Source organism: Schizosaccharomyces osmophilus, chromosome 2 (genome assembly GCF_027921745.1).
Source record: "Schizosaccharomyces osmophilus chromosome 2, complete sequence".
Taxonomy (NCBI): domain Eukaryota; kingdom Fungi; phylum Ascomycota; class Schizosaccharomycetes; order Schizosaccharomycetales; family Schizosaccharomycetaceae; genus Schizosaccharomyces; species Schizosaccharomyces osmophilus.
Genome location: NC_079239.1, coordinates 2930619 through 2957074, shown reverse-complemented (window position 1 = coordinate 2957074; position 26456 = coordinate 2930619). Strand labels below are relative to the sequence as shown.

The window sequence follows — 26456 nt, the reverse complement described above, 5'->3', positions numbered from 1 at the left end:
CCACTCAAAACATGTAATTATATGCATGTAAGTATTTTTGCCATGGCAACGTAAAAGAAGGTCAAAAAAGGAATAACACCGTTTATTTACCCAAGCGTTTACGCAAGGCTCGTTGTTTTCTCATACGCTTTTTGTACTTATGCTTGTTCATCTTCAGCTTCCTTTTCCGTTTCACGCTCGTCAAGCTTATAGGAGTAGTGGATATTATAGTATCGCAGAGTTGCTCCCATACTTGAGAGGATATACGGACAGGAAGAGATTCTGTAACTTTACCTGTTGGAGAGAGAGCTTGGGCGTGGAGTACGCCATTTTCCATTGACAAAACATACTCGTCAGACTTTTGGGAATCGTTGCCCACCTGTTTTATAGAGAAAAGATTTGTATCAGGCACTGATTCGGGTTTTGAAACGTCGCTAGGAGCTAAAGGTCTGTACCCAGCGAAAAAGTTGGCGCGAGCAATCTCTTCATCGAATGTTAGTATAATTTTAGAAAGCAAGTCAATAAAACATACGCCTGTGAGAAACATGCGAAGTTGTCGGAACTGTAGGTATATTGTACTTGGGAGTAATGACCGGAGAAGCAGATACATGCCAAATTGGAATCGGGCTTCTCATGGAAAGACTACTAATTCCTTTTATTAGTGTTGAAAGCGGGCTTCGTTTCAGCATATTGATTATTTTATAGATTTGAGGAAATAACCTCAAGTTAGGAAGTTCTCAAAATTCAGGGTCTGCCATATACATAGACCCGGGAAGGGTAATGCACAAGCTTGGAAGTGTAAACAAAAGGCATAAGAAGAATCATATTATACAGTTTATAGAGGATTAATTAATTTTTTTTCAGTTGGGATGCTCTAGTACTTCTTCCTCTTTTTGGGTAACTCGTCGGAATGTAGGCCACCTAAGCGTTGTAAAGTTTTGTGAACCAGGGGATTCTTTGGGTTACTCCAAGCAGATCCAGTTTTACTGGTATCTTCGTTTGCCAAGTGAGTCCATCTTGTTTGTCCAGCCATACCAAACGTATTTCCACGAACTTGCATGGCTTTGGGTAAAGTTTCTTTGTGCTGGATTTCACCTTCGGCTGCTTCAGAGTAGTCTCGATTTCGAACAATGTCTTGGTCTTGATAAAATGCACCTCTGTGGTAAAACTTTTGTAGAAACTGAACTGGTTTCTTTTTCTTTCCTTGGCGGCTTTCTTCAGCTTCTTGTCTATCCAATTTTTCTCTTTCTTCGGGATCCATTAAGCGTCTTTCCTCTATCGACATTCTTTCTTTTTCAAGAGCCAAAAGATTTTCCTTATCACGCTTCTTCCTTCGTAAACTTCTTACTTGCCAAGCTTCGTATTCGCTTTGTGGGTCTAACCCATCTGTATCGTCGACATCTTTTAACAATTCGTTCGTTTTTTCCATTTCCCTTTGTTTCATTTCTTTCTGTATTGTCTCTTCTAGAATCTTTTGAGATAGTTGCTTGCGATCCTTTTCTATATTCTCTGAGGAATTGTCGGCTTTCGTTTGACTTTTCGTGCCTTTACCGACAAACTTCGGTGCAGTAAGCAAAAGTTGTCTCCTACGGTCCATTTCATCTTCGTCAGAATCTTCAGATCCAGAGCTAGTTTCCGATTCGCTTTCTTCTTCTGCGTCATCATGGTTGGGCATTGTCGCTGATTCTTCTTCATCCGTTTCATATTCTGATGCAGACTCGTTATCTAAATTGGACCTTTCAAAACTAGAAGGAATTTGCGGTTTCGGTGGTACTCTCACAGCTTGTGCTAATGATGGTTGGACATCTTTAGACTTGTTATTTGGGACAGATTCAGCAGGAGGAGCCGAAGCTGCAGGAGGAGAAAGAGGTTCTTCTTCATATTCACTTGAAGAAGAATCACTTGCACTTTCCTCTAGATCATCTTGTCTAGGTCGATACCTTCCAATAGGTTTTTTTGGAACCTGGGGAACAGGAGGCGCCATACCAATGAGGATAATCAATTCCAATGCAAATTCAACAATGTATAGATGAAAAAAATTATTAAATTAAAAAATGACTAATATTACAACGTATGCAACTGAGATCGGAAGTTATATGACTGAACATTCTTTGATGGTGATTTTCGGGTGTTTTGGTGGTGAAATATCTCGCAACTTTAAATACATTAAAGCATCGTTTGGACTTTGTTTTAGCAAAGATGAAATGAAAAAAGAAAAACAAAGTAAAATCAGAACGTATCAACAAACAATGGATGTTAGAATTTATTTTTTTCGTTTTTCTTACGAAATGCAAAAGGCAAGCGATGCTAGTTGTCGTTTCGCCGATCCTTGCTTTCAATGAATACCGCCATAGAATTTGGCACTAGAAAGAAAGTCTTTCTGTTTTTTTTTTCTCTAAAAATTCCTTACATTGTTCTAGAAAAAATTCCACTCTAAATAGCCCTAGTAACTTGCCCATCCTTCTCATTTTTATGCTACAAATTACAGTGTGTATGTTTAAATAGCGTGTCTATATATATGGCATAAATTTTCTACAAACATACAATTGGGGATGTGGTTTAGGGGTATAACGTTTCATTCGCATAATTCGCAACTTGAAAAGGTCCCGGGTTCGATTCCCGGCGTCTCCACTTTTTGTTTTTATCTTTATTAAGTTAAAAGAACGCTTCCCAAGATAGAAAGGTTATTTATTTATATATTTTATATATCTATTATGAATAAAATAGTGAAAATGGAGAAATTCGATTTATTTGCTTATGGTCGTGTAAGCAAGCAAGAAAATATAGATTGCCTATAGAACGTCGAACTCTTCTTAAGCGTTATAAGAACCAGGGAAAGGAGCATTTTGGTTCATGTATAGATGAGAAGGTAAGTTTTCAGACTCGGCACATTGAAACACGTCTAGTAATCTCTGAATCAAAACTGAATCCACGTTAGATGAAATTAAAATCACTAACAAAAGGTACTTACCAGGAAAGATATCTTTATTGTTCACAAATAAGCATTTTTTTATCTTTTTGAATTGCTTCGCGCAAGCTTTTGAAGTCCAAAATTGGCCTGAAAGGTCTGATATCTGATTCCAATCAATCAGTTCTTCTTTTTCGATGCCCATTTCTTTGATCCTTAAACTGTTAGTATCACCCTATTACCTTTTTTCGTCTCGCTTTGTGAATCAGTCTGTCTTTCATTACCTTTGTATCATCCATATATTATCACCCGGATAAAACAAGAGTTCTTTATCAGAAGTACTCTTCAGAAGGGAATAGAATCTCGATTTGCAATGATGTCTATGTCTGTTTTTGAGCTTTTTGGCAATAAGTTCCCACTGAATTGGTATTAGGGAAGATTGCTGTTTGCATTCCGACACGAATGCTAAGAGTCTTTTGGACTCATCTTCTGTCCAAGGAGAATGACGAACGCTTCCACACTGAATATAATCTCGCCAATGATCTCGACACTGCATGGGACGTCGATTGAGAATTTGACCAATTTTTGACCATAACTTACCGTGGGTCTTGACAAGGCTGCTTTTGTCAGTATATCGATTACATTCTGTCTTGGAGTATATAATTGTACCTTTTCAATTGTTCCTCTTCCTCTAACGTCCAAGAGTTTCTATGCAAAAAAGGGTAATATTTTCGGCGAACAAAACCTTGAACACTTTTTTTATCTCGTTCAAGTTCATCCACTAGCAACGAATTAATCAATAAAACAAAACAAATGCATCAACTTACCTATTGTATTATACAGCTGATCGATTTCCATTGTATAATCATTAGCCCAAATCAATTCACAAAACTCGTGCTCGGAGAGATTTTTTTCCTGTTAATATATTAGAAGAATATTAAAGGAGAAAGTAAAGCTGAAGTATTTACCTCTTGGAAACGGGTTATATGAGTCTCAACCAATTCTGCTTCTTTTACACCCCAAGTTCCAGATATATTTGAATCCACATAGCCAAACTGGGAGAAACCAGGAACGTGAAAATATCCTCGAAGATGACGATGCAGAGTCCTTCTGGTTATACCTGGTATTTCGACCCCTAAAGATTTCGATATTGGTTAACGTTGTTTTGATAGACTGAAGAACGTACGAAAGTGAACAATTACTTTCTGAAATATTTTTGGTATACGCCTTGATTTCCAAAGGGATTCTCTTGCATCTTCAAAGGTTAAGTTTGATGTTTCCATAGTTTCTCGGATCAGTTCAATAAGCAATTTCCAGCACCTTGGAGTAAACTGTGCATTTCGACGTCCATAATTCGGTCTGTAATGTTTATTGGAGTTTAATTCATCGATAGGTGATAACGTTTGTTCTGGCGATGCTGTACTACTGTTTTCCAAAGAGGATTCTCTCTCAAAACTTAAAGCAAGAGTTTCAGCTTCAGGTGAATATGACTCAGGATGATCCTCGTCGGAAAAATTGAATCCTCCATCTTCCGTATTAGTCTCTTCAGCTTCTAAAAGATCGCCTGTTATACTTTGCTCGCCGTAAACATACATCAGCGCATTCAACCAGCTTTCACTTTACGAAAGATATTTCCATAAATTAAATAAGCAAACAAATAGACAGTTGACTATCACAGCAAGCATATAAATTACGCTCGCGTTATTTCAAGTACCATGAACTTTTGAGTATCCTGTAGACAACAGCAGTTTTTCATTACACCCCATATAATTATTGATAAATTTTACAGCTTGGTTTTGGAAGTTGTTAACCATAAATCAATTTCTTCTAATTGTTAATGTTCTCCTTGAAACGGTTACTATGTGAACAGAACTGGCATATAGCTAAACCAAAACTAATAAAGAAACAATCCTTCATATATCCAAAACAATTATACTTTTCATTGTATATTTAAAAAGAAGTAATTGACAAAATTCAATCTAAATCAAAATTTTTTATTTTTCACTGAAATGTTTGTTTACATTTCTGCACGTTATGTATCACAAAGTATCGGTATGCATTATAATAATAATATAAACTGTGCGGTAAATACTGTAACGAAGTACAAAAAACGTCCTTATTCGCTCAGACAAGCTTCCCCCGTCGGTTGAAGCATTTACCATTCACACACTATCACATCGACTACTGGTGGTAACCGCTGCAGCTATTCGGCTCATAATTTTAAAATAGAGGAGATTAATAGAAGAAAGTTACCGTTAATACAAAGAAGTGTACGGTTCCTCTAGAAAAGGGTGATCGCTCAGAGTATCTGATTCACGACAGTAAATAAAAGGAAAGAATCAAGACATTATGAATGCTGGTGATGCTTATGATGGGAGAAATGCGTATGGAGCGTATAGTGGGTATCCTGGAACTGGTCCTGCTGTCGCACAACCTCCATATGTAGCTGGTATGACACAATCACCATCCGAAGGAATAGCAGCAATGCCTGCTGAAGGGATGGCAGGAATACCTGCAGCTGGTACAGCTCCTGCTGCACCCCCTACGGGAGGAGCTCATCGCTCTCGACGTCAATATCCTGCAGAAATTTTTGAACTTACGAACTCTCAAACCGTTCCCATGACCCCTCCACCTGTATCTGAGCCCTCATATGTAATGGCTCGTACTCCTACCTTGTCCCCTTATCCTGAAGCAGTACCGAATACATTGGCTACTCAGATGGGTAACGTAAATTTGGGTCCTGATCCAAATGCTGCTGCGATGCCTACTTCCGAGCTCGTGTCTATTGATTTATACAATCAAACGCCAGACGTCTCAGAACTATATGCTCCGCCACCTCCTATCAATTTGCCATTGACTTTTTCGGCAACTCAAGCTGAAACTTCCAACTGTCCTCCTAAATACATGCGCACATCTCTAAAGGCTGTCCCTAATACGAATAGTCTTCTCAAGAAATCCAAACTTCCTTTTGCCATTGTTTTACGTCCCTATACCTCGTTGCTCGAGGAAGACGATCCTGTTCCGGTAGTCAGTGACACTATTATTTCTAGATGTCGTAGATGCCGCATGTATATCAATCCTTTCAGTATTTTTATCGACAATGGACACCGCTATAGATGCAACTCTTGTGGTATTGTGAACGAAGTACCTCAGTCTTATGATTGGGACAGCTTCAGGAATATCCAAAGAGATAGATGGCAACGTCCTGAACTTAACTATGCCGTCGTTGACTTTTTGGCTCCACAAGAATATATGGTCCGTCCTCCTCAACCTCTCATTTATGTCTTTTTAATTGACGTTTCTTTTATCTCTATATCTTCTGGTATGGTAGCTACTGCTACTCGTACAATCCTTGAATCGTTGGATCGAATTCCCAACAAGGAAGGTCGCACGCAGGTCGCATTTATTGGTGTTGATAGTTCTCTTCATTTCTTCTCTATCGCTCCTGGAGCTGAAGAAGCATCCCAGATGGTTGTTTCCGATATTGAAGATCCCTTCTTGCCTCGTAATCAAGACTTGCTTCTCAACTTACGTGAATGCCGACAAGGAATTGAAAACCTACTTAGCAAATTCAATAGTATGTTTGCTTCCACTCGTGATTCTAGCAATGCTCTCGGTCCTGCCCTTAAAGCTGCTGAACAGCTTATTGAGAACGTTGGTGGTAAAATAAGCTGCTTTGTTTCGAGTCTTCCAAACGTTGGTTTCGGTAAACTTGGTTTACGTGAGGATCCAAAAATTCTGGGAACCAATCGCGAATCCAATTTGCTTCATCACCAAGACACATTCTATAAATCCTTTGCTGTTGAATGTTCTACAAACCAGATCTCCGTGGATATGTTCCTTTTCTCTTCTCAATACCAGGATGTTGCTACTCTTAGCTGCTTGCCTCGTTACACGGCTGGTAAGACTCAATTCTATTACCGTTGGAATGCCTCTCGCGGCGAAGATGCTTTGAAATTTGCTTCGGAATTGAGTGATTATCTCAGCTCAGAAATAGCCTTGGAAGCTGTCATGCGTGTCCGCGGATCCAGTGGCATTCGTATGTCTTCTTTTTATGGTAACTTTTTCAATCGTTCTAGCGATCTCTGTGCATTCCCGAGTTTCCCACGCGATCAGTGTTATGTAATTGAGGCGGCCATAGAAGACACAATTACAAAGCCCTTTGCTTCCTTCCAAGCTGCAATTTTGCATACTACCGCCAGCGGTGAGAGAAGAATTCGCGTTGTCACTTTGTCGTTACCGGTAACCAACAGCTTAACTGAGTTGTATGCTTCTGCTGATCAATTAGCAATGATGCATATCCTTACAATGAGAGCTGCCGAAAAAGCACTTTCGTCCAATTTGAGCGATGCTCGTGACGGAATTACCAACAAGTTAGTTGAAATTCTTGAAGTCTACAAGAAGAATCTGGCTGGTCAGAACACCGGTGCAGCTCTTCCTTTGCAGATCAGTACAAACTTAAAGTTGCTGCCTTTGCTTTGCTTGGGTTTGATAAAACATACTGGTTTCCGAAAATCCAGCCATATTCCTTCTGACTTACGTTCGATCGCCTTATGCAACTTGAGCACTTTACCTACATCTTTATTAACACGCTATGTTCATCCCACGTTATACAGCCTTCATGACATGCCTATAGAGGCCGGAACTGTAGGTGAGGATGGTGTCATTCTGCCACCTGCTTTGAATCTTACCTCGGCCATCATGCAATCCTTTGGACTTTATTTGCTGGATACTCACTTCCAACAATTTTTGTACATCGGTAAAGATGCTGTACCTCAGCTGGCTACGGATGCTTTTGGTGTATCTTCTATCGCAGAATTAAAGGCCGGAAGATTCAGCTTACCAATTTTGGAAAATCCCCTTAACACTAGGATGCATGCTATTCTTAGTAAATTGCGCTCTTTAGATAAGGGTACGACTATCCAACCTAGTTTATACCTTGTGCGTGGCGATGGTGATCCTCAGCTCCGTTCATGGTTCTTCTCTCATTATGTGGAAGATAGAAGCGATGCTGCTCCTAGCTATCTACAATTCTTACAACTTTTGAAAGAAAAAGTTCGTGATTAAAAGATTGAGCTTTGGTAATTTGATCTGATTTACGTACCTAGTCTTCTGGTCCCGAACTTTTTTGATATGAAGAACTTTTACTTAATACGCCCTTAAATTCCTTATTGATTATTTTTATTAGTGTAATTGCGCTTTACAACATAGAACCTACGTACGGTCAGCCCTGGTTCTGTTTATGAGAGATTACTATGGGGTTTTCCGAAGCGAATATCTGACAGGGAAAAGGTAAAATTTAATGTGATCAACTCTTTTGATATACTTTTTAATTTTGTCTGTTGAATTTCTTAACAAATCATTTTTTTGCATCGGTTTCGACAGTACGATGTGAAAGCAACGGTCTATCTTTTAATGAATGTTTGTTAAATTGATTCCTCAAGCTATAATAGTAGAGATTATTGTAATCTATTTTATTCTTTTACTTTCTTTGATTGTATTTTACTTTTCTCTTATGATTTTTCTTCTCTTTTTTTTTTTTTTTTTTTTTTTTTTTGAGGCTGGATATATGAATAGTGCGTCAGCCGAAAATCAAATGCACAAACTGTTTATTTCAAACTAAGAACCCAAGTAATGTATCAGAGGAAGCATAGTAAATTCCATTAACCAAAGCCTGATTAATGCTGGTGGCCGGTTATTATGAAAACCATACTATGCATGAAGTGAACGAGTAAGCAGAACACTAGGTAGCTTACTTTCTTCAAACATTTACTTATAAAGGATAATACTTTATTAAATATATATATATTTTTTTTTTGAAGGATTCATGCGTCCCTAGAGTGAACTGTACTACGATAACTTGACCTTAGCAAACTACTATCTCCAACACTGACTTTTCGTACAGGTGGAATTCCCGAGTAAAACAAGTAAAAATGGGGATTCAGGGAAACGCTGCACCATCTCAATATAAACAGAGATCAAGAAAGAATAAAAATTCATGGAGAAAGCATATTGACTTGGAAGATGTCGAGGGTGGCCTTCAGGTTGCCAGAGAAGAGGAAGTTCGAGGGTAAGCTTTTATTAATGATTTATGAAAAATGACTAACATAATTAAGTGACAATTTGTCTAAAAAGTCCAATGACTCTCTATTCGTAGTTGATACTTTCGGTGATGACCGTGTGGCCAAGAGAAGCAGAAAAAAGATCAAGCCCTTGAAGGTAGACGAAATTCTACAAAATAAGTCTTCCATTCAAGGACTACCATCAAAGCCTAAAACTACTGGGTTTGGCTTAAGCACGGACAAAAAGGGCAAGATAATGTCAAAGAACGAGTTGAACCGTCTTAAGTCTTTGGTGCACAGAAATCCTTTGGGACCTACTGCCTCAGCGGCAGCAGCTAGTCTGAAAACCCAAGAAAAAGAACCCGAATACGATGTTTGGGAAAGCACAGCGGAATCTACAATCCCCGTAAAACGTCCTTCTACACTTTATAAGGCACCCGAAAATCTTGCTGAAAATGTTGAACATGTTCCCAATGTTGAAGTCGCCGATCCAGGAATGTCGTATAACCCTGATGCTAGTGCATGGATGGGTCTGATTGATCGAAAGGGTTCAAGTGAGATCAAAAAAGAGAAAGAACGCCTTCGCGAAATTGAACTTCAAAATATGATTAGCTCAAAAATGAGCGATGATAAGGGTTTACTTTCAGATGAGAACGAAGTTTCCGAGAATGAAGAAAATGCAGTGGACGCTGAAAACCAGATGGATACCCAGCACTACAAAACGGAGCCTAAGCGCAAGACTAAGTCTCAACGAAACAAGGAACGTAAAAAGAAGGATGAGGTTGCAAAGTTAGAAGCTGAAAAGAAGCAAGAGCAACTGCTTAAAATGATTGATAGAGCTCCTAATATTTCAAAGTCTTTGAATAAAGAAGAAAACGAGGATAAGTCGCTTGTGACCTCAAATGATATGGACGTTTCTGAGATTCTACTAAAGAAGAGAAAATTTGGCAAACACAAATTACCTGAGAATCCTTTGGAATTGAAGTTAGGTGATGAATTGACCAGTTCTTTGAGAGAACTGAAACCCGAGGGTAATTTGTTTAAAGACAGGTTCCTCAGTCTTCAGCGTAGAGCCATTATTCCACCATCATTACCTAAGAATAAGCGTTCACGATATGGTACTAAATTGAAAGAAAAGTATAGCCACAAAGACTTCCATCTGCAAAAGACTGGTATTTAATTTTCTTAACTTTGGATTTCGGGATACATTTTTTTGGGTTGGTAGCATAGCTAGTTTAATTATATGTTGGTTTAATACTGTTTGGTAAAACTTAGTGAACACGAAACGTAAAGACAAAAAAGACGGTAAAAAAACACCCAGAACAAATAAAAGTAACCTAAATTAACATTACATACATTAAACATCCATCTAAATAAATTACAAGCGAAACTTTTCCTTTTTTGGTTGAGTCTTTTGACGCTTGGCAGCGACAATAGACGCCTGTTCCGAAACCATATCAGAGAGGTCATTTTGCCACTGAACGTTTTGTCCATTGTCAGATACTGCTGCCTCTTCGGCTGATCGTTTGGACGAAGGCACCGTTTCATTAGCAGGAATTTGGTAATGATGGTCGGGCCCCATAAATCCTTCAACGTTCGTATGCTGTTCTGGAAGGACTTGGTAAAGTGGTCTAGAAGAATCATCTTCCCTTTTATTGAATTGTTTTCGTAATTCAAACTTTTCAGCTTCAATGGGCCTTTGATCAAAATAAGAAATAGACTCGACACGCTCATCTTCCGGATGCCCACCTAAAGAATGTGTATTGTACTCTGCTTCATTCACATTTACAGGTTCCTCACCAGGTCCTCTTTCTTCTTCTTCTTCCTCCTCCTCCTCCTCCTCTTCTTCTTCTTCTTCACTAGATTCTTCCTCATTGAATTCCTCTAATTCACCCCAATGTTGAACCTCTTCCGGTGGACCGGTATTTGTGGAAGCGCGTGGCTTGTTACTACCGAAAACGTCCCCATATAATGGACGATTGTACTGATCAACGGGAGGTTTACCCCATCCACCAGCATGATAACCCCATTGTGCTCCGACAGGGATAGGATAATTAACACCGGGAATTTTCAAGTCAGGATAACTTGGTGGTGGACCAAACTTTTGCATGGCAAAAATCCAAGGAGGAGGAGCGTTTGCTGAAATTCCTAATGCTTCTCGTAATTCATCGGATATATCACCAGGTCTCTTCTCTTTCACATTTGCTTCTAATTCTTTTCCTTCGTAATAACACTCGCCAAATCCGGTTAAAACTGGTTTAGTTTGGTAACGAAAGAAAGCATCATGGAGTTTTTGGTAATCAATGTCAAGTTTTCCCATTTTTGGTTGAACGCGCTCCCTCATTTTTTGACGCAATGGCATATCGGCTTCATTTTCATGAACTGCATTTCGCATTTGGATGATACCGGTAGCACGAATATACGAAGGTAACTCAAATAGTTGCCGCTCAATGCCTCGTTGACCACTGAGGTAATCTCGTTTTTGGTTCCAGTGACGAGGAACCGGTACAGTGTTCTGGTAAGCTTTAAGATGAGTAAGAAGCAAAGGATCTGGAGAAGAAACATCCCACCAATCTACCACATCTGGTTTCTCTGAGATCATCTTTAGGTGTGCGACCGTCATCCGCTTCATCTTTCGAAGCTTCTTACGGCTTAGTTTTTCTTCCTCGCGTTTTTGCAACGCGTCTTCTTCTCCTTCACTAAGGATCTCATCATCAGAGTACATTACTTGGCCCTTGTCTGCGGCTGCCGAATCTGCTTCAGGGTCTGAAGCAACGAAACGATTGATGATATCTTTATATTGATCAAATAACGGATCAGAGTTGTCCATGTTAAGATAATCCACTACAAGTAGAGGATCTGCCTCATTTGAAACCGCATTCTTCCCTGGAATTTCATCCTCTTTTTCTGCTACATCCACAGTTTCATTCCTTCTATTTTCATCAATTCGCTGTAAATCATTGCCACTTCCATCCTTGTTCTGAGTCGATGATTGCTGTTGCTGTTCACGCTGCAGTTTCTTTTTTTGTCGTCTTACTTGATTGCGGCTTTTTCTTTGCCTTTCTTGTGCTGTTTCTTTTGATCTCGCATTTTCTTTTTCTACTGCTGGCTGAACACTAGCTGTTTCCGCCATTGGGGTCTTTTTATATTTATTTTCCTTGCTTGAAAGTTTCCAGGTGTTAGTTACTCTTGGAAAATTCATCCTAGGCGATTCGTGCATTACCCTTACTTATAAGTCTCAGGTTGGTGTTGACCTGTACACGAACTTATCAAAAGCAAAGTAAGAATAAGCAAAGAAAGCAATGAGAAGGTCAAATCTACAAGTTTTGTGAAAGTTTTACCAAAGCTAGCTTAAACGAATAAAAAACAAGGCGTTACTCTGCTGAAAAGTCTTGAAAAGCTCCCGTTTTTCTTTCATTGAAAGACTCTTTGTTGAAAAAATTCGTTGGATATTTAAGACTTTTCAGTAGAGTAAATTAAGATTTTTCAATTTCAATTGGATGAATTTGACGCGTTCATTCATGCGTTTTCCATTCACAGATGTTTGTTTACTACTGTAGCGGAGTGACCCTTTTTTCGAATTTCAGCCAACTTCAGTAAATGGAATGTCAGTATTTTTCCAAGGATTAGTAACTAAACAGATCCAGCTGTTTATAAGTGAAGTCCAAAGTTCTTGTATCAACTTCAATGAGCTGTTTTGGACTCATCTGAAAGGCTGTTTACAGATTTTTTCTCATTCCTCGGCTCTGGCAAAAAGAGAGACTTCGCTCGTGTCTTTGAAGGGAAAAGGCCAAGTCCACTGTGAATGAATTTGGAACGACGGCGTTTAGAGAAAATGAAGGACAGAGATTTTGGTTATTTGGTTGCTTAAGAGGTTGATAATCTATGCTGTCCAATCCGAACACAAACATAATGGATCAACGACAGATCGAGATTCTTAGGGAAAGCCCTATTCCTTTAGAAAGGACATCAAGTTCATTGCAACATAACGAACAATGTCCTCCCTCTCCTATGACTCCTATGACTATGAACCGGAGTCATTCTTTGAATACTACCGTTTCGGCCTCAAACGATGGACTGGAAAACATTACGTGTGACAAAAAAAGCATTCCTCCCGGCATTTTAAAAAACCGATCGAATTCTTTTTCTTCTTATCTTGATGCCCACTCCAAAACGACCGTTCCGTCCAATGAGTCTTATAGAAGTACTGGATTAAATTGGTTATCCGTGAAATTGAATATTTTGTTTCGGTCACAAAGATTCCCTCGTAGGTCTTTTCAGAGGTCTTCTAGTTCATCGAATAACTCCAAATCGGAGAGCGGTAATACCAATGTCTTGTTTCCTACTTCCGATATATTCGATACTAAGTACCTGCTTGCTACAATTGTCCCAGAGTCCATCCAAAACGGTTGTTTTCTCTTTCGTGTCACAAAGAAGAAGGTACGACAGCGAAAAGTATCATTGGATCCGTTTACAGGATACTTAATTTTAGATAAAAACACTGGGAAACCTTACCGTAAACTATGTGTCGATGACATTAAAGAAATTCGTCAAGGAAGCGAATCCAGAAACTACAGAGAGCAATTCAAAGTTTCTTATGAGCATGAAACTAGGTGGTTCACCATTGTTTACACAGCCGAAGATAAAATGAAAGCTTTGCATTTCATTTCTCCCACCATGGACGGTCTTAATCAATGGATAATGGCTTTAGAAGGATTGAAAACATACCGTTTGAATGAGTTCATTACAGGGTCTCGTTTTGTAACGAATCACAATATTCAAACGATCAAAGGAGATGAAAATATTAGCCACCCTTGGGAAAAATTAGAAAAAGATGAGACAGCGGAACTCACTTTTGAAGACGTACAATGTATGTGTCAAAAGCTGCATCTCAACGCTTCCTTTGAATATCTGGAGCAGACATTTCGTAAGGCTGATACGCTCGGAACCGGAAAACTAAGTTTTGAAGGGTTTCAGCACTTTGTAAGTATGCTGAAAACAAGGCCAGAAGTAAAGCAACTTTTTAATAAGTATACAAATCATTCAAAGGAAATGACTTTTGATCAGTTTGCTACGTTTTTACGAGATTCCCAAAAGTCTATTATTAATGATGATCAAGTTGAGCTTGTATATGGTTCGTTTTGCAAATCTTATGACTCTCCAATGAATTTAATTGATTTTACGTCTTATTTATTGTCTCCTGCCAACACCCCGTTAACCCCAATGAATCAAGATATGAATCGCCCTTTGAATGAATATATCATTTCCTCTTCGCATAATACGTATTTGCTTGGGAAGCAATTTGCTGGAGAAAGTTCGATCGAGGGTTACATCCGGTCTTTACAAAGAGGTTGTAAATGCATTGAAATAGACTGTTGGGATGGTTCTGACGGGCCGGTGGTTTGTCATGGAAGAACGTTTACATCCATGATTCGTTTCAATGATGTTATAGACGTTATAAAGAAGTATGCGTTTGTCGTTTCCGCTTACCCTGTCATTATTTCTTTAGAAATCCATTGTTGCCCGGAACAGCAACGGCAGATGGCCGATTACATGAAAGAAACATTTGGAAGTAACCTATTAACAGAACCATTGGGACCTCATGAAGTATTCCTACCATCTCCCGAGCAACTATTGTATAAGATTTTAATTAAAGTGAAATGTCAGGCAAATGTTTTGGCTTGTAACTCGCCAGATTTTATTCGAGGTGGCGTTGTCGATTCGTCTACGGATACCACAGAATCATCTGAATTAGAAGGTGGAGAACGGAATTTATCGATTGAGCCAAAAAAAAGGAGTAGAAAAATAATAATACCCGAGCTACAGCAAATAGCACCATATGTACGTTCACTGAAGTTTCGCAATTTTTCTTTACCCGAGTCGAAAACTTATAATCATACATTTTCATTTTCTGAAAGGACCATCAAAAGGCATGGTAAGACGATGTTTCCACGATTAAGCAAGCATAATACGAAATATCTTTGTCGTGTATACCCAGGTCCACTGCGACTTGGCAGTACCAATTTGAATCCACAATTTTATTGGCGTATGGGTGTGCAGATGGTGGCCTTAAACTGGCAAACATATGATATTGGCCTTCAAATAAACGATGCTCTTTTTCAGGCAGATCCTCCGAGTGGTTATTTGCTGAAGCCAGTGTATCAGCGAGTCACGGAAGAAAAAGTGAAGCAAAATAAGCATTACAACAATTCGCCCAAGAAAACAACGCTGAAGATTGAAATAATATCAGGGCAACAACTACGTCGTGCAAAAGAGCTGTCGAATTCGGAAACGCTTTGTCCTTTTGTAGAAGTGCAAATACATTCTATGGAGGAAATACCTTTTCGCTGGAATACGAGTGTTGTACATCGCAATGGGTTTCGACCAATATGGCAAGAGAGCTTCCATTACGAAAGCGCTACAGAAGATGATGTTTACTCTGTCGTTCGTTTTATAGTTCATCATCGAGCAAGCTCTGGCAACGATACGGTAATTGCAGGATTTGGATGTCCATTGTACAGACTACAAAGTGGTTATCGGCATATTCAACTTTATGACATGCAAGGTGAAAGTTTACTATTTTCGACACTATTTCTCCGAATTGAGAAGGCTGAATTTTGGTGAGATATCAACTGAATGGTTTTAACGAAGGATTATTAATGACAAATGTAAATCACGGTGGGAAATAACAACGGATCAGAGAAGGTGAACATTCTTTTTAAAAGTATAATGATAATAAAAAAACAGAAGTTACCGAAACCTTATTTTAGACTGCATAGATAATGGAATTCTACAAAGAAAGAAAGAAAGATATTTAAATGTTCACACTATTGACAAAATCGTCTAAGCTTTTCTCAGCAGTATTACTTCTCAGTTGTTCGCGAAAAACGTCCGGGCGAACTTTTTCCCAAAAATACTTCTGCTGCAGAAACTCATGTTCAAAATTAGAAACGTTATTAGAGGCATCTTGCCAGGCTTTTTTCGTGGATTTTAATTGACTTGCCAACCCAGCATCAGGAAGCTTTATTAAAGGGGTTTGTTGGTCATTATTCGCTCCAGTATGTATGTCAGAGTCATGGAAGCGATTTCCAGAACTAGAATTTGGATGAAATTGATGATGATGGTTATCGAAGTCTCGAGTATTAGAAGAAGAAAACCGTGATTCATAGCTAGGTCGTGACCTTGGCCTATTGGGATGATATGTCCGGAAACCACTTTCATAAGCTGAACCACCCTTTTCATTCACCGATCGGTGATGGTAATGTTCATTTTTTTCATGACGGTAGTCATCCCGTTTACTCATTTTTGGAACTTCAAATTTCTCCAGTGACACTTAAAATTGAGATCTGAAAAAGCCTTTAAATATAGAATTTTCTTATCATTAATTGTAATAGTTAAAACAATTCTATCATTAAACGTACACAATTCAAAATGGCGATTCAATTAGAATTGATGGTGAAAATATGGTTTTTGCTACATATAAAAAACGCGCTCCACGACGTTAATAAACACAAGTTGTGAAGATATAGATTTTGTCAATATCCATCTTTTTCATGTCGTAGATGAATTTTTCTCGTCAAAAACATTCATATTAAGCTTTTAAAGAAATATAGAAAGGATTATTGACTTTTATTCTCCCGTTTTTAATTCAGAACGACTTGCTTAATAGAGTATCGATGGTTTGCATACGATGTAAATTCTACATCACTTGGAACTGTATTTACCTTTAGAAACAAAGAGGGAGGAGACATACATAAAACGGTGAATATAAGATTCAATATAGTTTCCATTGCTTAAGGGAATCGATGATTCAATTACAACAAGCTTGAGAAGGAAGATGAACTAGAGTGGATGTTCACGGAATCCCACTTGTCTAATAAAACACCATTAAAATCGTTATTAGAAAGGAAGGGGTAGCTGATCTTGGAGTGTTTATACTATGGTAAAAGGTGGTCGAATCGATATACCCGTTCATCGGAAAAGAACCATGAAATGGAAATTGTGCGTTGTTTGAAATCTGTACACCCAAAATTCTACATATAACAAAGGATTCCGATGAAAACCGTTCTTCAAGAACATGATGAAAAGCAATTATAATAAGAGTATATTACAAGACGAATGTTACCTGTAAAGTTACTAAGTTGGAAAAAGTAATAGCGAGAGGTAATTAAACAGCAAAGAAACTAGTAAAAAAAAGTTTTGTAATGGATAAGATGATCATAGATTCATTACCTTTTTGTAGAAACCGTTCGGCCATAATACTCGCCTTTAGGCAAGTTCTATTACAGACTGTTAATGCACTAAAAAGTCTTTAATTCTTTTGCTACCGATTACAGGTAACACCTGCAATTCATGTCTCTCACCTGGGTTACTTTTGGGTGTAAATAAAGAAACGAAATGTTTCAGTTTGATCGCTCAAAAATAATAGAATCGCAACAAAACAAACGATTGAGCTTACTGAAGCAAAAGCGCCATGCGGTCCTTATAACACCTGGCTGGATCATTTTTCGTGTTTTTCGAAAGTTACAAATCAATTTCAGCTGAATCATGCTGCGTTTTCCATCTTTTTAGAGTGTTTTCAAGCATCAAGGCCCATACAAAAGCCATGGTAGTCGATTTGTAGCTTTGCCTATGCAAAGCTACAAATATGTTTCAGTAGATTGTTTTATGCAACGACTTTGTGAAGCATCCTAAAAGAAGAATCCAGCAACTGCATGAAAAAGGAAGTCTTTCAAATCTCTCAATAAACCAACTTCCATTCAAGTAATAAAGTGAATGATATGTGATTTTGAGTCTCTTTCCACACTACTTCAAAACCCTCTACTACATTTACGTCGCTTCCGTATACTGTACAATCAACTCTTTTATTCTTTTACATTCGTATTTTTTTATTCAAATTTACCATTCGATCATTGAAGGGCCGTTTCTTGCATATAAGAGAATAGTTTTGGCAGTCTCCGAAAAGACATCCTGTAACCTCGTCAATACAACATGGATCTTATTGAAGTCTCCAATCTTTCCTACACATTTTCACCAGAATTTCCATTGAGCCTTGATCATGTATCAATAAATCTTCCTCGAGGATCTAGGACACTGCTTGTTGGTGCGAATGGTGCCGGTAAGTTGCTTTTTTTTTTCTGTTCATTATTATTCCTCTTTATCCTATTTTTTGTCCCTTCGTATACTAATACACTGCTTGTTCTGCTAAATAGGTAAATCAACTTTATTGCGTCTTTTAGCTGGAAAGTCTCTAGCAAAGGCCGGAAATGTGTCAGTATTTGGCAATGATCCTTTTCGAGAATCCAAAAGTACTGTTGTGCATCTCGGAACAGGTACGACAGATACGTCGAGTCTAATCGTGCGTCAACGAAATAGCCTTTTAGATGTGATTTCCATCCAAACAACAACACGCTAACCTTTCGTAGAATGGGTCAATAATCCAGTCGTTCACCGAGATATGATAGTTGCTCGACTCATTGCATCTGTCGGTGGTGATGTATTTCCTGAACGCCGCGATATGCTGATTTCCATCCTAGACATTGATCTTCGATGGAGAATGCATGCAATATCCGATGGTGAACGACGTCGTGTCCAGCTTTGCATGGGACTTTTAAGACCGTTCGACCTCCTTTTGTTGGATGAAGTTACTGTTGATCTCGACGTACTTGCTCGTTCTGATCTTCTGTCATTCCTTTCCTCAGAAACTGAAACGAGAAAGGCAACCATTGTTTACGCCACCCATATTTTTGATGGTTTAGCCAAGTGGCCTACACATTTGGTACACATGTCTCAAGGAAAGATCGTCGATTCAGGCCCAGTATCAAACTTTCCAGAAATCCAATCTGTTACCAATACGGGAAACAGCGCCTTGTTAGAGACGTGTTTGACTTGGATAAAAGAGGATATCAAGGTCCGTGGATCTCGTGAAAACGAAAAGCGCAGCACCTGGCAAGATGTACAGGATACTTTCAAAACAGGCACAGACGTTTTTACTGATTATTTTAAAATCTCTCGTGCAAGATGATTTATGCTAAAGCTTTTTCATTGCGAATTCTTCAAGTTTGTAGTCGAAACTTAGAGTGAACTTCCATATGGAACTAATATTTACCAGGTGTATATTTCAATCAGTATCACAAACTTCTATAATATTATTCTAAATCAGTCTATATATCCTTTTAGGAGCCGTACCATCCATTATCATTAATCTTCATTCAAATTAGTCATTATGCGTCGTGATGTTATTTTAATTGTTTCAGCATGTTTTGAGCTTTCAAAACAACCGTCTTTGGACGTTTAGTAAGCGGATTCATTGATCCATTCGGATCTTGGCTAGCTTCATTTCGGCTTTGAGGAAAATCTAAAGCCAAAAGCTCTTCCTCATAGTCAACAAGACGTGATACATCACACTTTCCTGATTTCAGCTTTTCCAAGAGATTATCCATTATGGCACTTTCATCTTTAGTCGTTTCTTGTAAAGTGCTTTGCATCAACTCTTTTTTACCCGTAGCTTCCAAAGCCTTTAATCGTACATGAGCAATTCGTTCTTCTTCTTCAAACTTCAGATTCGCCTGTTTTACTTTATTATATTCCTTCAGAAAATCATGAAGACTTTCAAAAAAGTAGCTTCCGCAGGCTAGACTATCAGGGTTTTCACCAAACATGGTTAAAGTACACTCAAAAGTCTCCTTCATCGACATAAGGTCTGATTTCAACTTTCCCGTAATACTTTTTGCTGAAGGTATCCATGGTGCTATTACTTCACGAATACGATCATTGGGATGCAGAATTTTCCTTTCAGACAGTGCACCATTCTCAGAAAAATCTTCTTCAACTTCTTTAACTAACTGTTCAAGGTTCAAGCAGTCATGCTCTAGTTGCTCAAAATTAACTTTCACAACTTCCGGAACATTCGCCAAATCGTGAAGAAATTCTTCTAGCTCGGGGAAACATTTACGAACGATACCTTCAAAAGTATGCAGTAATGTCAAGCCGTTTTCTTCGTTCTTGATCATGCTTAATCGCTGTAAACTGTCGATTTTGAATCCTTGCCTTTGCCTAGGAACGTCGTTCATATAATTTCCTAGAAGTAATATCAAGTTCAAGAGATATTTGAGATTTGTACTCGTCTTTATATCAAGTAAAGTGCAATGAATTTTCCTTATTTGCTTTTGTAAATCCCGATGACTTTGGTCAAGAACAGTCATAACCTTTAGAGACTTCATCCTCTTCTCATAATAATTCTCAATATCAATTATTACTAGTACATATACTTGTTCCCATTTCGTAAGTTGATGCAAATTCATATGATAATTAGGTGCACCATTATCCCAAGCAGTACGGAAAGTAGAAAGGTTTTTTTTCAATGCATCTTGACAGAACAGCTTTCTATCCACAAAGAAATCAATCAATTCCACTATGTCAGAATCACAGTAATAAAACTTGGAAGCAATTTCAAATGAAGATAAGTAAATAAATCTATGCAATCGAATTCCAAAGTACTGTTGCAATTCGGGAGGCATAAAGCCGTCAGTAGAAGAACTTTTTTTCTTCAGCTTTTTGACTTCTCTCATAGCAAAGCAATTTTCAAGGTTACCCAAAATGCCATCACAGTCTAATTTAATACTTAAAACAAATGGATCAGCTAGAGGTCTGTTCCATAGAGTACGCTCTATTGGTACTTCCAAATTTTTCCAGTGCAGTTGTTTAAGTCGTTTGGAAGGTGAATAATATAACTTCCAGTGCGGCATTTCTTTTCCTGCTAAACTGTTTTTCTCGACCGTACCATTAAAAATATCTTTCGTGGTAATATCTTTAATTTCAAAGCCATCAGGAATCTTTAGAGAATTATTAGTGGGAAATTTAGCATCATTTTTTTTTGCTTGGGACGTCTGCACTGGGGGTAAAGGAGGAGCTGGCGGAGGGATAGGTGGAGCAGGAATTGAATCAACTTGTTTCTGTTCTGGTTTGTTTGGTAAAGCACTCGTTGTATTCGTATCCTTTGATTCTTCAGTTACTTGTTCAATCTCGCCAGGCGACTTGCTAGCATCTGGACTTCGGCGAAAATAAACTATAGGACTTAGACTATCCAATTTATCACTGATACCACTAGGGCCCTCGTTTATGTTCATATGAACATCGAAAGATTGGATAGATACAGCGGATACAGGCTCAGCTTTAAATGCGATAGAATTGGCCTTTGATAAATCGATACCTTTACCCGAATTCATACATTTACTAGATCGGTTGCGTTGCAATGATCTAGTTTGTTTAGAAGTTGCACGTAAAATAGGATTTAAGATGCCGAAATGATTGGAGGGCTCCTTTCTTTGCTTTAGTAAATCGTCGGTCGGTTCAAGCTCTTTCTTCTTTAGGCGACCTGTTCCTATGGGGTCATTGACAGTTTCTCGTTCTTCCAACCGTTCTAATGAATTGTTAGAACTTTCATACGGAGAGGCAGTCTTCCCAACGTTTCCTTCTCTCGCCATTTTTTTTAGTATGGAAACAACTTCGTTTTCATTGCCATGAAGACTTAAGAATTTTTCCGGAAACAGACTAATCAAAGAATCCGCTATCGAAGTCAAGTCGGCCTCATAGCCTTTTTTCAAATTATTATAGCTTTTTTCCATTTCCTTGAGTCCCTTTCCAATGACCGAAGAGATTGTACCATTAGCAGGAGCATACATAGCGTCTGGCGTTGCAGTTTCACTTCTAGAGGCACGGAATTGTGTTGATTTTCGGTCGGTTGTAGAATCGTTAGCATCATTCTTCTGAAAAAACCTATCGGTAGTCATTTCCTCATGCAGTCTATCAACTTGAGAAGCAAAAGTGCTTTCAAAAAATGGTTGAAGGCTTAAAACGTAGCAATCTAGAAGTTTAATTATTCGAGAAGGAGCTTTGTTAGTTTTAACCAGTTTGAAAAAATGTTTGAGGAATTGTTTAAGAAGACCGTTCAAGTCTTCATTATCAAATATTTTAAGCACAGAAGAGCCTAAATCATGCTCATTTGATATAGATTTGAAGTCGGTAAAAGCATTTTCAACAACATAGTAATACTTTTGTACCTGTTTCTCAATTTCCGGATTTCTTAAAGTACTCATTTTTTTAAGTATACGTTGAAACCGAGAATTTTTAATTGTTTGATTGAATTGGTATAACATCTCTCTCGTAGTGAAGTTTTCCTGAAAAGCATTGATGAGCAACATCTGAGACACACAAAACTCAAGAACCATTTGGTTATACCGAATACCTTCTTCCCGGGCGTCTTTTCCAGCACCGACAAGACTTCCAAGCTTTCCTCTGTTATCGATTGCAATCTCCCAATGATGCAGCCATAGCGGTAAGATATCTACGGGATTTTTGTTTTTCGACGATAATAATTCGATGCCTCGTAAGACAATGTTAATGCCTACTGGATTATTCCAGTAACAAAAAAAGGTCAGTATTTCAGCGGACGTTTTCCTAACGGATAACTTGGACGTTAATAGACATTGAAGAACGGGCTCTATCATGTGTTCTTTGTCTACATAGTAGGAGATTCCTTCTTCATGATTCATTAAGCAACGGATACATTTTAAAACGGCTAACTCCAGGTTGGCATCTAAGATTTTGGAGTATTTTAAATCATGAAAGTCATTCAGAATCTTAAGTAAAAGATCCTGACCATCCATCATTAAAAAAGTACGCACCCAAGTAACAGATTCAGTGCGAAGAGCGACCACTAGGGACTCTACATGTCTACACTTCGGCATTTTGTCTAACAGCTTTTCAATGTAAGATGCGACTGCACATTTCGTCGCAGTCTCGGACTCATTGCATTTAATGGCGAGCACTTTATTCTTTTTAACGAGGTAATTTGTTATAAATGCCCATTTATTTTCCATGGACAAGGATACCTTTGGGTCATAAAAGAAAGAGGAATACGTTTCCTTATTTTCTTTTTTTAAAGTAGTAACCACTTCTAAAAATAGTTCATCAACCAAATTAGGATCATTTGGACACTTCTGGTGAATATCCACGGCATCAAGGAATCTTGATTCGGTCATAGTATTCCTTTGAGGTGTTTCTGAGCTGTTCACAGAATCAATAGTATTTCTGTTCTCAATACTCAGAAATGATGAAGCAAGTGACCAATTTGAATATATATCATCAGCTTTCAACTTCCACTGTTTTGCTCTTTTTGAATTGATTGATTTGGCACTACTTTCCTTCGGTGAAGTCGCAAATGTATCATTTGGCGGACCGTCCGTGATTGAATGAATTGAACCTTCCTTAATTATGGGTTTGGATATTCGAATCTCATTATTCCCCATTATGTGTCGTTTTAATATTCAGCTTTTGATGTTCTTTTCTATGGTTTTTAACTAGCTTGACATAGAACACAAATGTATTGATCAAAGAATGAGTAGCAGAAAAAGTGTTGGTAAAAGGAAAGTTCTTGATCCGCTTGTTACAATTTCTTTGTTTTAGGACAGTGACAAGATTGCCGTGAGTTTTTCTACGTCAAGTGTAAAACAAAGAAGAACAAAGAAAGCTTACAGCGAGGTATATGAATGGCTAAAAATGAACTTAAATATAATTAGTTGAGTCTTTGAATTGTTACAATAGAAATTTTGTATTGTAGATAATCGTTTCAACAATGAACAAAGATTTGTACTCAGTGGCATCAAAAACATATCAGTAAACTAGCTAGCTTAAAGAACGAGTAAGAGTTCTACGAGTTTATATATTCACCAGACATTGATGAAAAGTAACTGACGACAAGTATCAGTAGAGAAGTCCCTTCTGTGCGTTTAGAGTAGACCTTCTAAGGATTGTAAAAAAGTCAAAACACTTCAAGCAAATAATGCAATGGTGAAAATATTCAGGAGACAAGTGAAAGATTTAAAAGTGTGCATACAATCTCCAAGCATAACTGGAACAAGAATAAAAGTCATATAATCATAATATTAAAAAAATCTAAATTCGCCATTTCAAATTTTCGTGAAATAAAGCATCATAATCGCAAGAAAATTAAATATAAACGTAAAATATCAATTGGAAGTACTGTCCATCCTCATTTTCATAGCTTCCAGCTCTTTCTTTAAAGTCTTGTTTTGTTGCTGAGCATCATCCAAAAGAGCTTCATACAGGTGAAGTTCATTGACCGCCATATTGCTAAAAATAGGGGTCTTCAGTATTTGTGCAGCGGTAGGTCTTTTCGCTGGACTGCTTAGCATGGACAGTATAAGACTTGCCTCCCCAGGCATTTGCTCGAGAAATTCTTCAGGAAGAAGACCCTTTTTCAAATTGTTAATCAAAGAAACCCTTTCCATGCGGGTACCAAATGGATACAAAAGTTCAAAGAACAAGATTCCAAGAGCGTAAACGTCAATCGCGGTACTATTCTTAATAGATTGAGCTTTCATATGCCTTGACAACATCTCTGGTGCGGCATAAGTATGGGTGCCAGCAAAATAGAATCCCCCGTTTTCTTCAGACGACTCCCCAACATCTGATTGCGAGAGCACCAAGCCAAAATCACCAATTTTTGGGACAAAAAATCTATTTTCAAAAGGTTCGTTCTCAACTAGAGGTTTCCCGGTAAAACAGGGCAGACGAACCGAGCCTTGTTCGGATGAAGCACTTGAAGATAGAAAAATGTTCCTTGGCTTCAAATCGTGATGAACCAAATCCATAACGTTATGAAGATACATAACACCCTCCAGTATTCTAGAAAACAGCAAAATGTATCGATTACGAAGGTTTTTTGGAAGCATACCCCGAAAGTGCTTATTTCTTTTGTTTAGGTGAATTTCGAGTGTTTCTTCACACAAAGCCATTTGAATGTAAAGGCAAATAGGCCTCTGATCAAAGCAAGGGACATCATGCGTCATTGAATTCTCGTTCTTAGATGACAGGGAGAATTTATCAAGCCTTTCAGAACGGTTCTCTTTTCCATAATATAGAAAGTCATCGTCAGCAAACGATTTCTCAAAAGAATGGCTTTTAGAATATTCTGGCTCAGTGTCTTTATAACCAGAAAACAAAGCCGCCAAACTACAAGTCGATTGCTTCGTTGAAAAAGATGGGTCGATTTTTTTCACGTAAGAATCTTCTTCGAAGACCACCTGAACGGAATTGGTATTTGAGTAACCATGATTTAAAGAATCAGTTTCTATATCGAATAAAAGATTATCAGCGCCATTCGAATCATTACTTCGTGAACCTAGCAAGTCTTCCGTGCAAGTAGAATCGAACTCAGCAGGATCGTTGTGATGATAAGGTTCAATCTCAACCCAGCTAGAATAGAAGCGAATGATGTTCGGATGATTAAGGCGAGCCAAAATTCGAGACTCACGGAACATATTTGAAGAAGATAGCGACCTTAATGTAAGGGGAATCTTTTTTAAAGCATAATCAACACCGTCAAATTTGTTACGTGCCTACAAAAAGTTAGTGTCGCATAATTTCCGTACTTCATACCTTGTACACGTAACCGTAGCCACCTTTACCAAGTAATTCAAGTTCTTCGAAATCAGAAGAATAGCGAGATTTCTGAACATTGTAAAGTTTTTCAAAATTGGAGCTGTTTGGCGATAAATAATCCTCTAATCTAGAGAGATTTAGAGGAGAATTCTTCAAAAAAGTACTATCCGAAACGTCTGAGTGGGAGGACACGTGATTGACAATATTGGCAAATGCATCCACAGAATCCGGAAAAGGAGCTGATTCAAAAGGTTCTTCGCAAGTGGAATAAGCAGATTCATTTGATAAGGAACTCATAAATGAAGAAGGTTTATTCAGGGAAAGAAGCTGTTCATTGGGAACATGGGAAATATTAGCATTGTGAGCTTGTGCTAAAAGTTCATGAAGAGCACCTGAATATGCTACTCGAATTGCTTCATAATCCTTGGAAAATTCATCGTCTACTAAACCCGAGTTGCGCAAGGAATAGGCGATATACAAGAACATATTTTGCGAGTTTTCCGGGTTCTTTTGGGACAATTCTAAATGAATAAGTTAGATTTTATATCGAATAATAGATAAACATACTGCAAATACTCTCAAGAAGGGAAAGAAGGAGCAATTTGCCTAAAAAGGCCGTTAGTAAAAAGTTTAGATGACTTGCAATTTCAAAATTGCCAAAACCGTTTTAGCGTACAAGTAATCTTTGGGGCCTTTTGCTTGTTCAATTGAACAGACCCATTACTTCCATATGCTGATAATGCTTGCCGATTCTTATTCTTTCCGTAGGAAGAATAAGAATCATGGGCGTTCCTTGATGGACTAAGCATTGTTGAAGTTGGCTTCAGAAAAATAAAGTTAATTCCGATGAAGAATTTAAGAGACGGAATAACTCATCAATGAAAACTAAAAGGACGAAAACCAATGCACATATCTCTTTTCCGGTCTATTATGCGACGACAGTAGTAATGTTTCCTATATTATATCCCTTGTTTTTAACGAAAGTTGTTAATTCTAAAAGCAAACGGTATGAAACAACCTTTTGTAAGTTGTTATAGTAGATG

General features: G+C 38.1%; 11 protein-coding genes and 1 non-coding gene across 12 annotated transcripts; 5 read left to right on the top strand and 7 right to left on the bottom strand.

The window, feature by feature from the left end:
- Positions 1-82: 82 nt before the first annotated feature.
- cox24 (mitochondrial mRNA processing protein Cox24/Pet20) lies at positions 83-668 on the bottom strand (the record flags this gene model as incomplete). Its single annotated transcript, XM_056182618.1, has 2 exons — positions 83-462; positions 512-668. 2 exons carry the CDS (start codon positions 666-668, stop codon positions 83-85), a joined length of 537 nt encoding a protein of 178 aa, XP_056038709.1.
- A 185-nt stretch (positions 669-853) lies between these two features.
- On the bottom strand, positions 854-1963 carry saf3 (splicing associated factor Saf3; the record flags this gene model as incomplete). Its single annotated transcript, XM_056182617.1, has 1 exon — positions 854-1963. The coding sequence occupies one exon, from the start codon at positions 1961-1963 to the stop codon at positions 854-856; it is 1110 nt and encodes a 369-aa protein (XP_056038710.1).
- Positions 1964-2527: 564 nt separating this feature from the next.
- SOMG_20193 lies at positions 2528-2610 on the top strand. The gene is given in 2 exon segments: positions 2528-2563; positions 2575-2610. It is a non-coding gene; the product is annotated as a tRNA-Ala (tRNA).
- A 182-nt stretch (positions 2611-2792) lies between these two features.
- On the bottom strand, positions 2793-4482 carry rtf1 (DNA replication termination factor Rtf1; the record flags this gene model as incomplete). The annotated part of the gene is made up of 7 exons (XM_056182616.1): positions 2793-2902; positions 2951-3102; positions 3172-3504; positions 3557-3668; positions 3715-3802; positions 3856-4022; positions 4074-4482. The coding sequence occupies 7 exons, from the start codon at positions 4480-4482 to the stop codon at positions 2793-2795; spliced, it is 1371 nt and encodes a 456-aa protein (XP_056038762.1).
- A 754-nt stretch (positions 4483-5236) lies between these two features.
- On the top strand, positions 5237-7954 carry sec24 (coincidence detector Sec24/Sfb2 subunit; the record flags this gene model as incomplete). Its single annotated transcript, XM_056182615.1, has 1 exon — positions 5237-7954. The coding sequence occupies one exon, from the start codon at positions 5237-5239 to the stop codon at positions 7952-7954; it is 2718 nt and encodes a 905-aa protein (XP_056038760.1).
- An 866-nt stretch (positions 7955-8820) lies between these two features.
- rrp16 (rRNA processing protein Rrp16) lies at positions 8821-10129 on the top strand (the record flags this gene model as incomplete). Its single annotated transcript, XM_056182614.1, has 2 exons — positions 8821-8957; positions 9004-10129. 2 exons carry the CDS (start codon positions 8821-8823, stop codon positions 10127-10129), a joined length of 1263 nt encoding a protein of 420 aa, XP_056038575.1.
- A 198-nt stretch (positions 10130-10327) lies between these two features.
- Positions 10328-12082, bottom strand: sap145 (U2 snRNP-associated protein Sap145; the record flags this gene model as incomplete). The annotated part of the gene is made up of 1 exon (XM_056182613.1): positions 10328-12082. One exon carries the CDS (start codon positions 12080-12082, stop codon positions 10328-10330), a length of 1755 nt encoding a protein of 584 aa, XP_056038574.1.
- A 752-nt stretch (positions 12083-12834) lies between these two features.
- On the top strand, positions 12835-15573 carry plc1 (phosphoinositide phospholipase C Plc1; the record flags this gene model as incomplete). The annotated part of the gene is made up of 1 exon (XM_056182612.1): positions 12835-15573. One exon carries the CDS (start codon positions 12835-12837, stop codon positions 15571-15573), a length of 2739 nt encoding a protein of 912 aa, XP_056038777.1.
- Positions 15574-15763: 190 nt separating this feature from the next.
- shf1 (histone H2B-K119 ubiquitin ligase complex (HULC) subunit Shf1) lies at positions 15764-16252 on the bottom strand (the record flags this gene model as incomplete). Its single annotated transcript, XM_056182611.1, has 1 exon — positions 15764-16252. The coding sequence occupies one exon, from the start codon at positions 16250-16252 to the stop codon at positions 15764-15766; it is 489 nt and encodes a 162-aa protein (XP_056038576.1).
- Positions 16253-17940: 1688 nt separating this feature from the next.
- caf16 (CCR4-Not complex ATPase subunit Caf16) lies at positions 17941-18973 on the top strand (the record flags this gene model as incomplete). Its single annotated transcript, XM_056182610.1, has 3 exons — positions 17941-18067; positions 18162-18281; positions 18375-18973. 3 exons carry the CDS (start codon positions 17941-17943, stop codon positions 18971-18973), a joined length of 846 nt encoding a protein of 281 aa, XP_056038765.1.
- A 214-nt stretch (positions 18974-19187) lies between these two features.
- Positions 19188-23258, bottom strand: fus1 (formin Fus1; the record flags this gene model as incomplete). Its single annotated transcript, XM_056182609.1, has 1 exon — positions 19188-23258. The coding sequence occupies one exon, from the start codon at positions 23256-23258 to the stop codon at positions 19188-19190; it is 4071 nt and encodes a 1356-aa protein (XP_056038764.1).
- Positions 23259-23978: 720 nt separating this feature from the next.
- hri1 (eIF2 alpha kinase Hri1) lies at positions 23979-26222 on the bottom strand (the record flags this gene model as incomplete). Its single annotated transcript, XM_056182608.1, has 4 exons — positions 23979-25370; positions 25411-25934; positions 25981-26019; positions 26090-26222. 4 exons carry the CDS (start codon positions 26220-26222, stop codon positions 23979-23981), a joined length of 2088 nt encoding a protein of 695 aa, XP_056038573.1.
- Between the last annotated feature and the right edge of the window lie 234 nt (positions 26223-26456).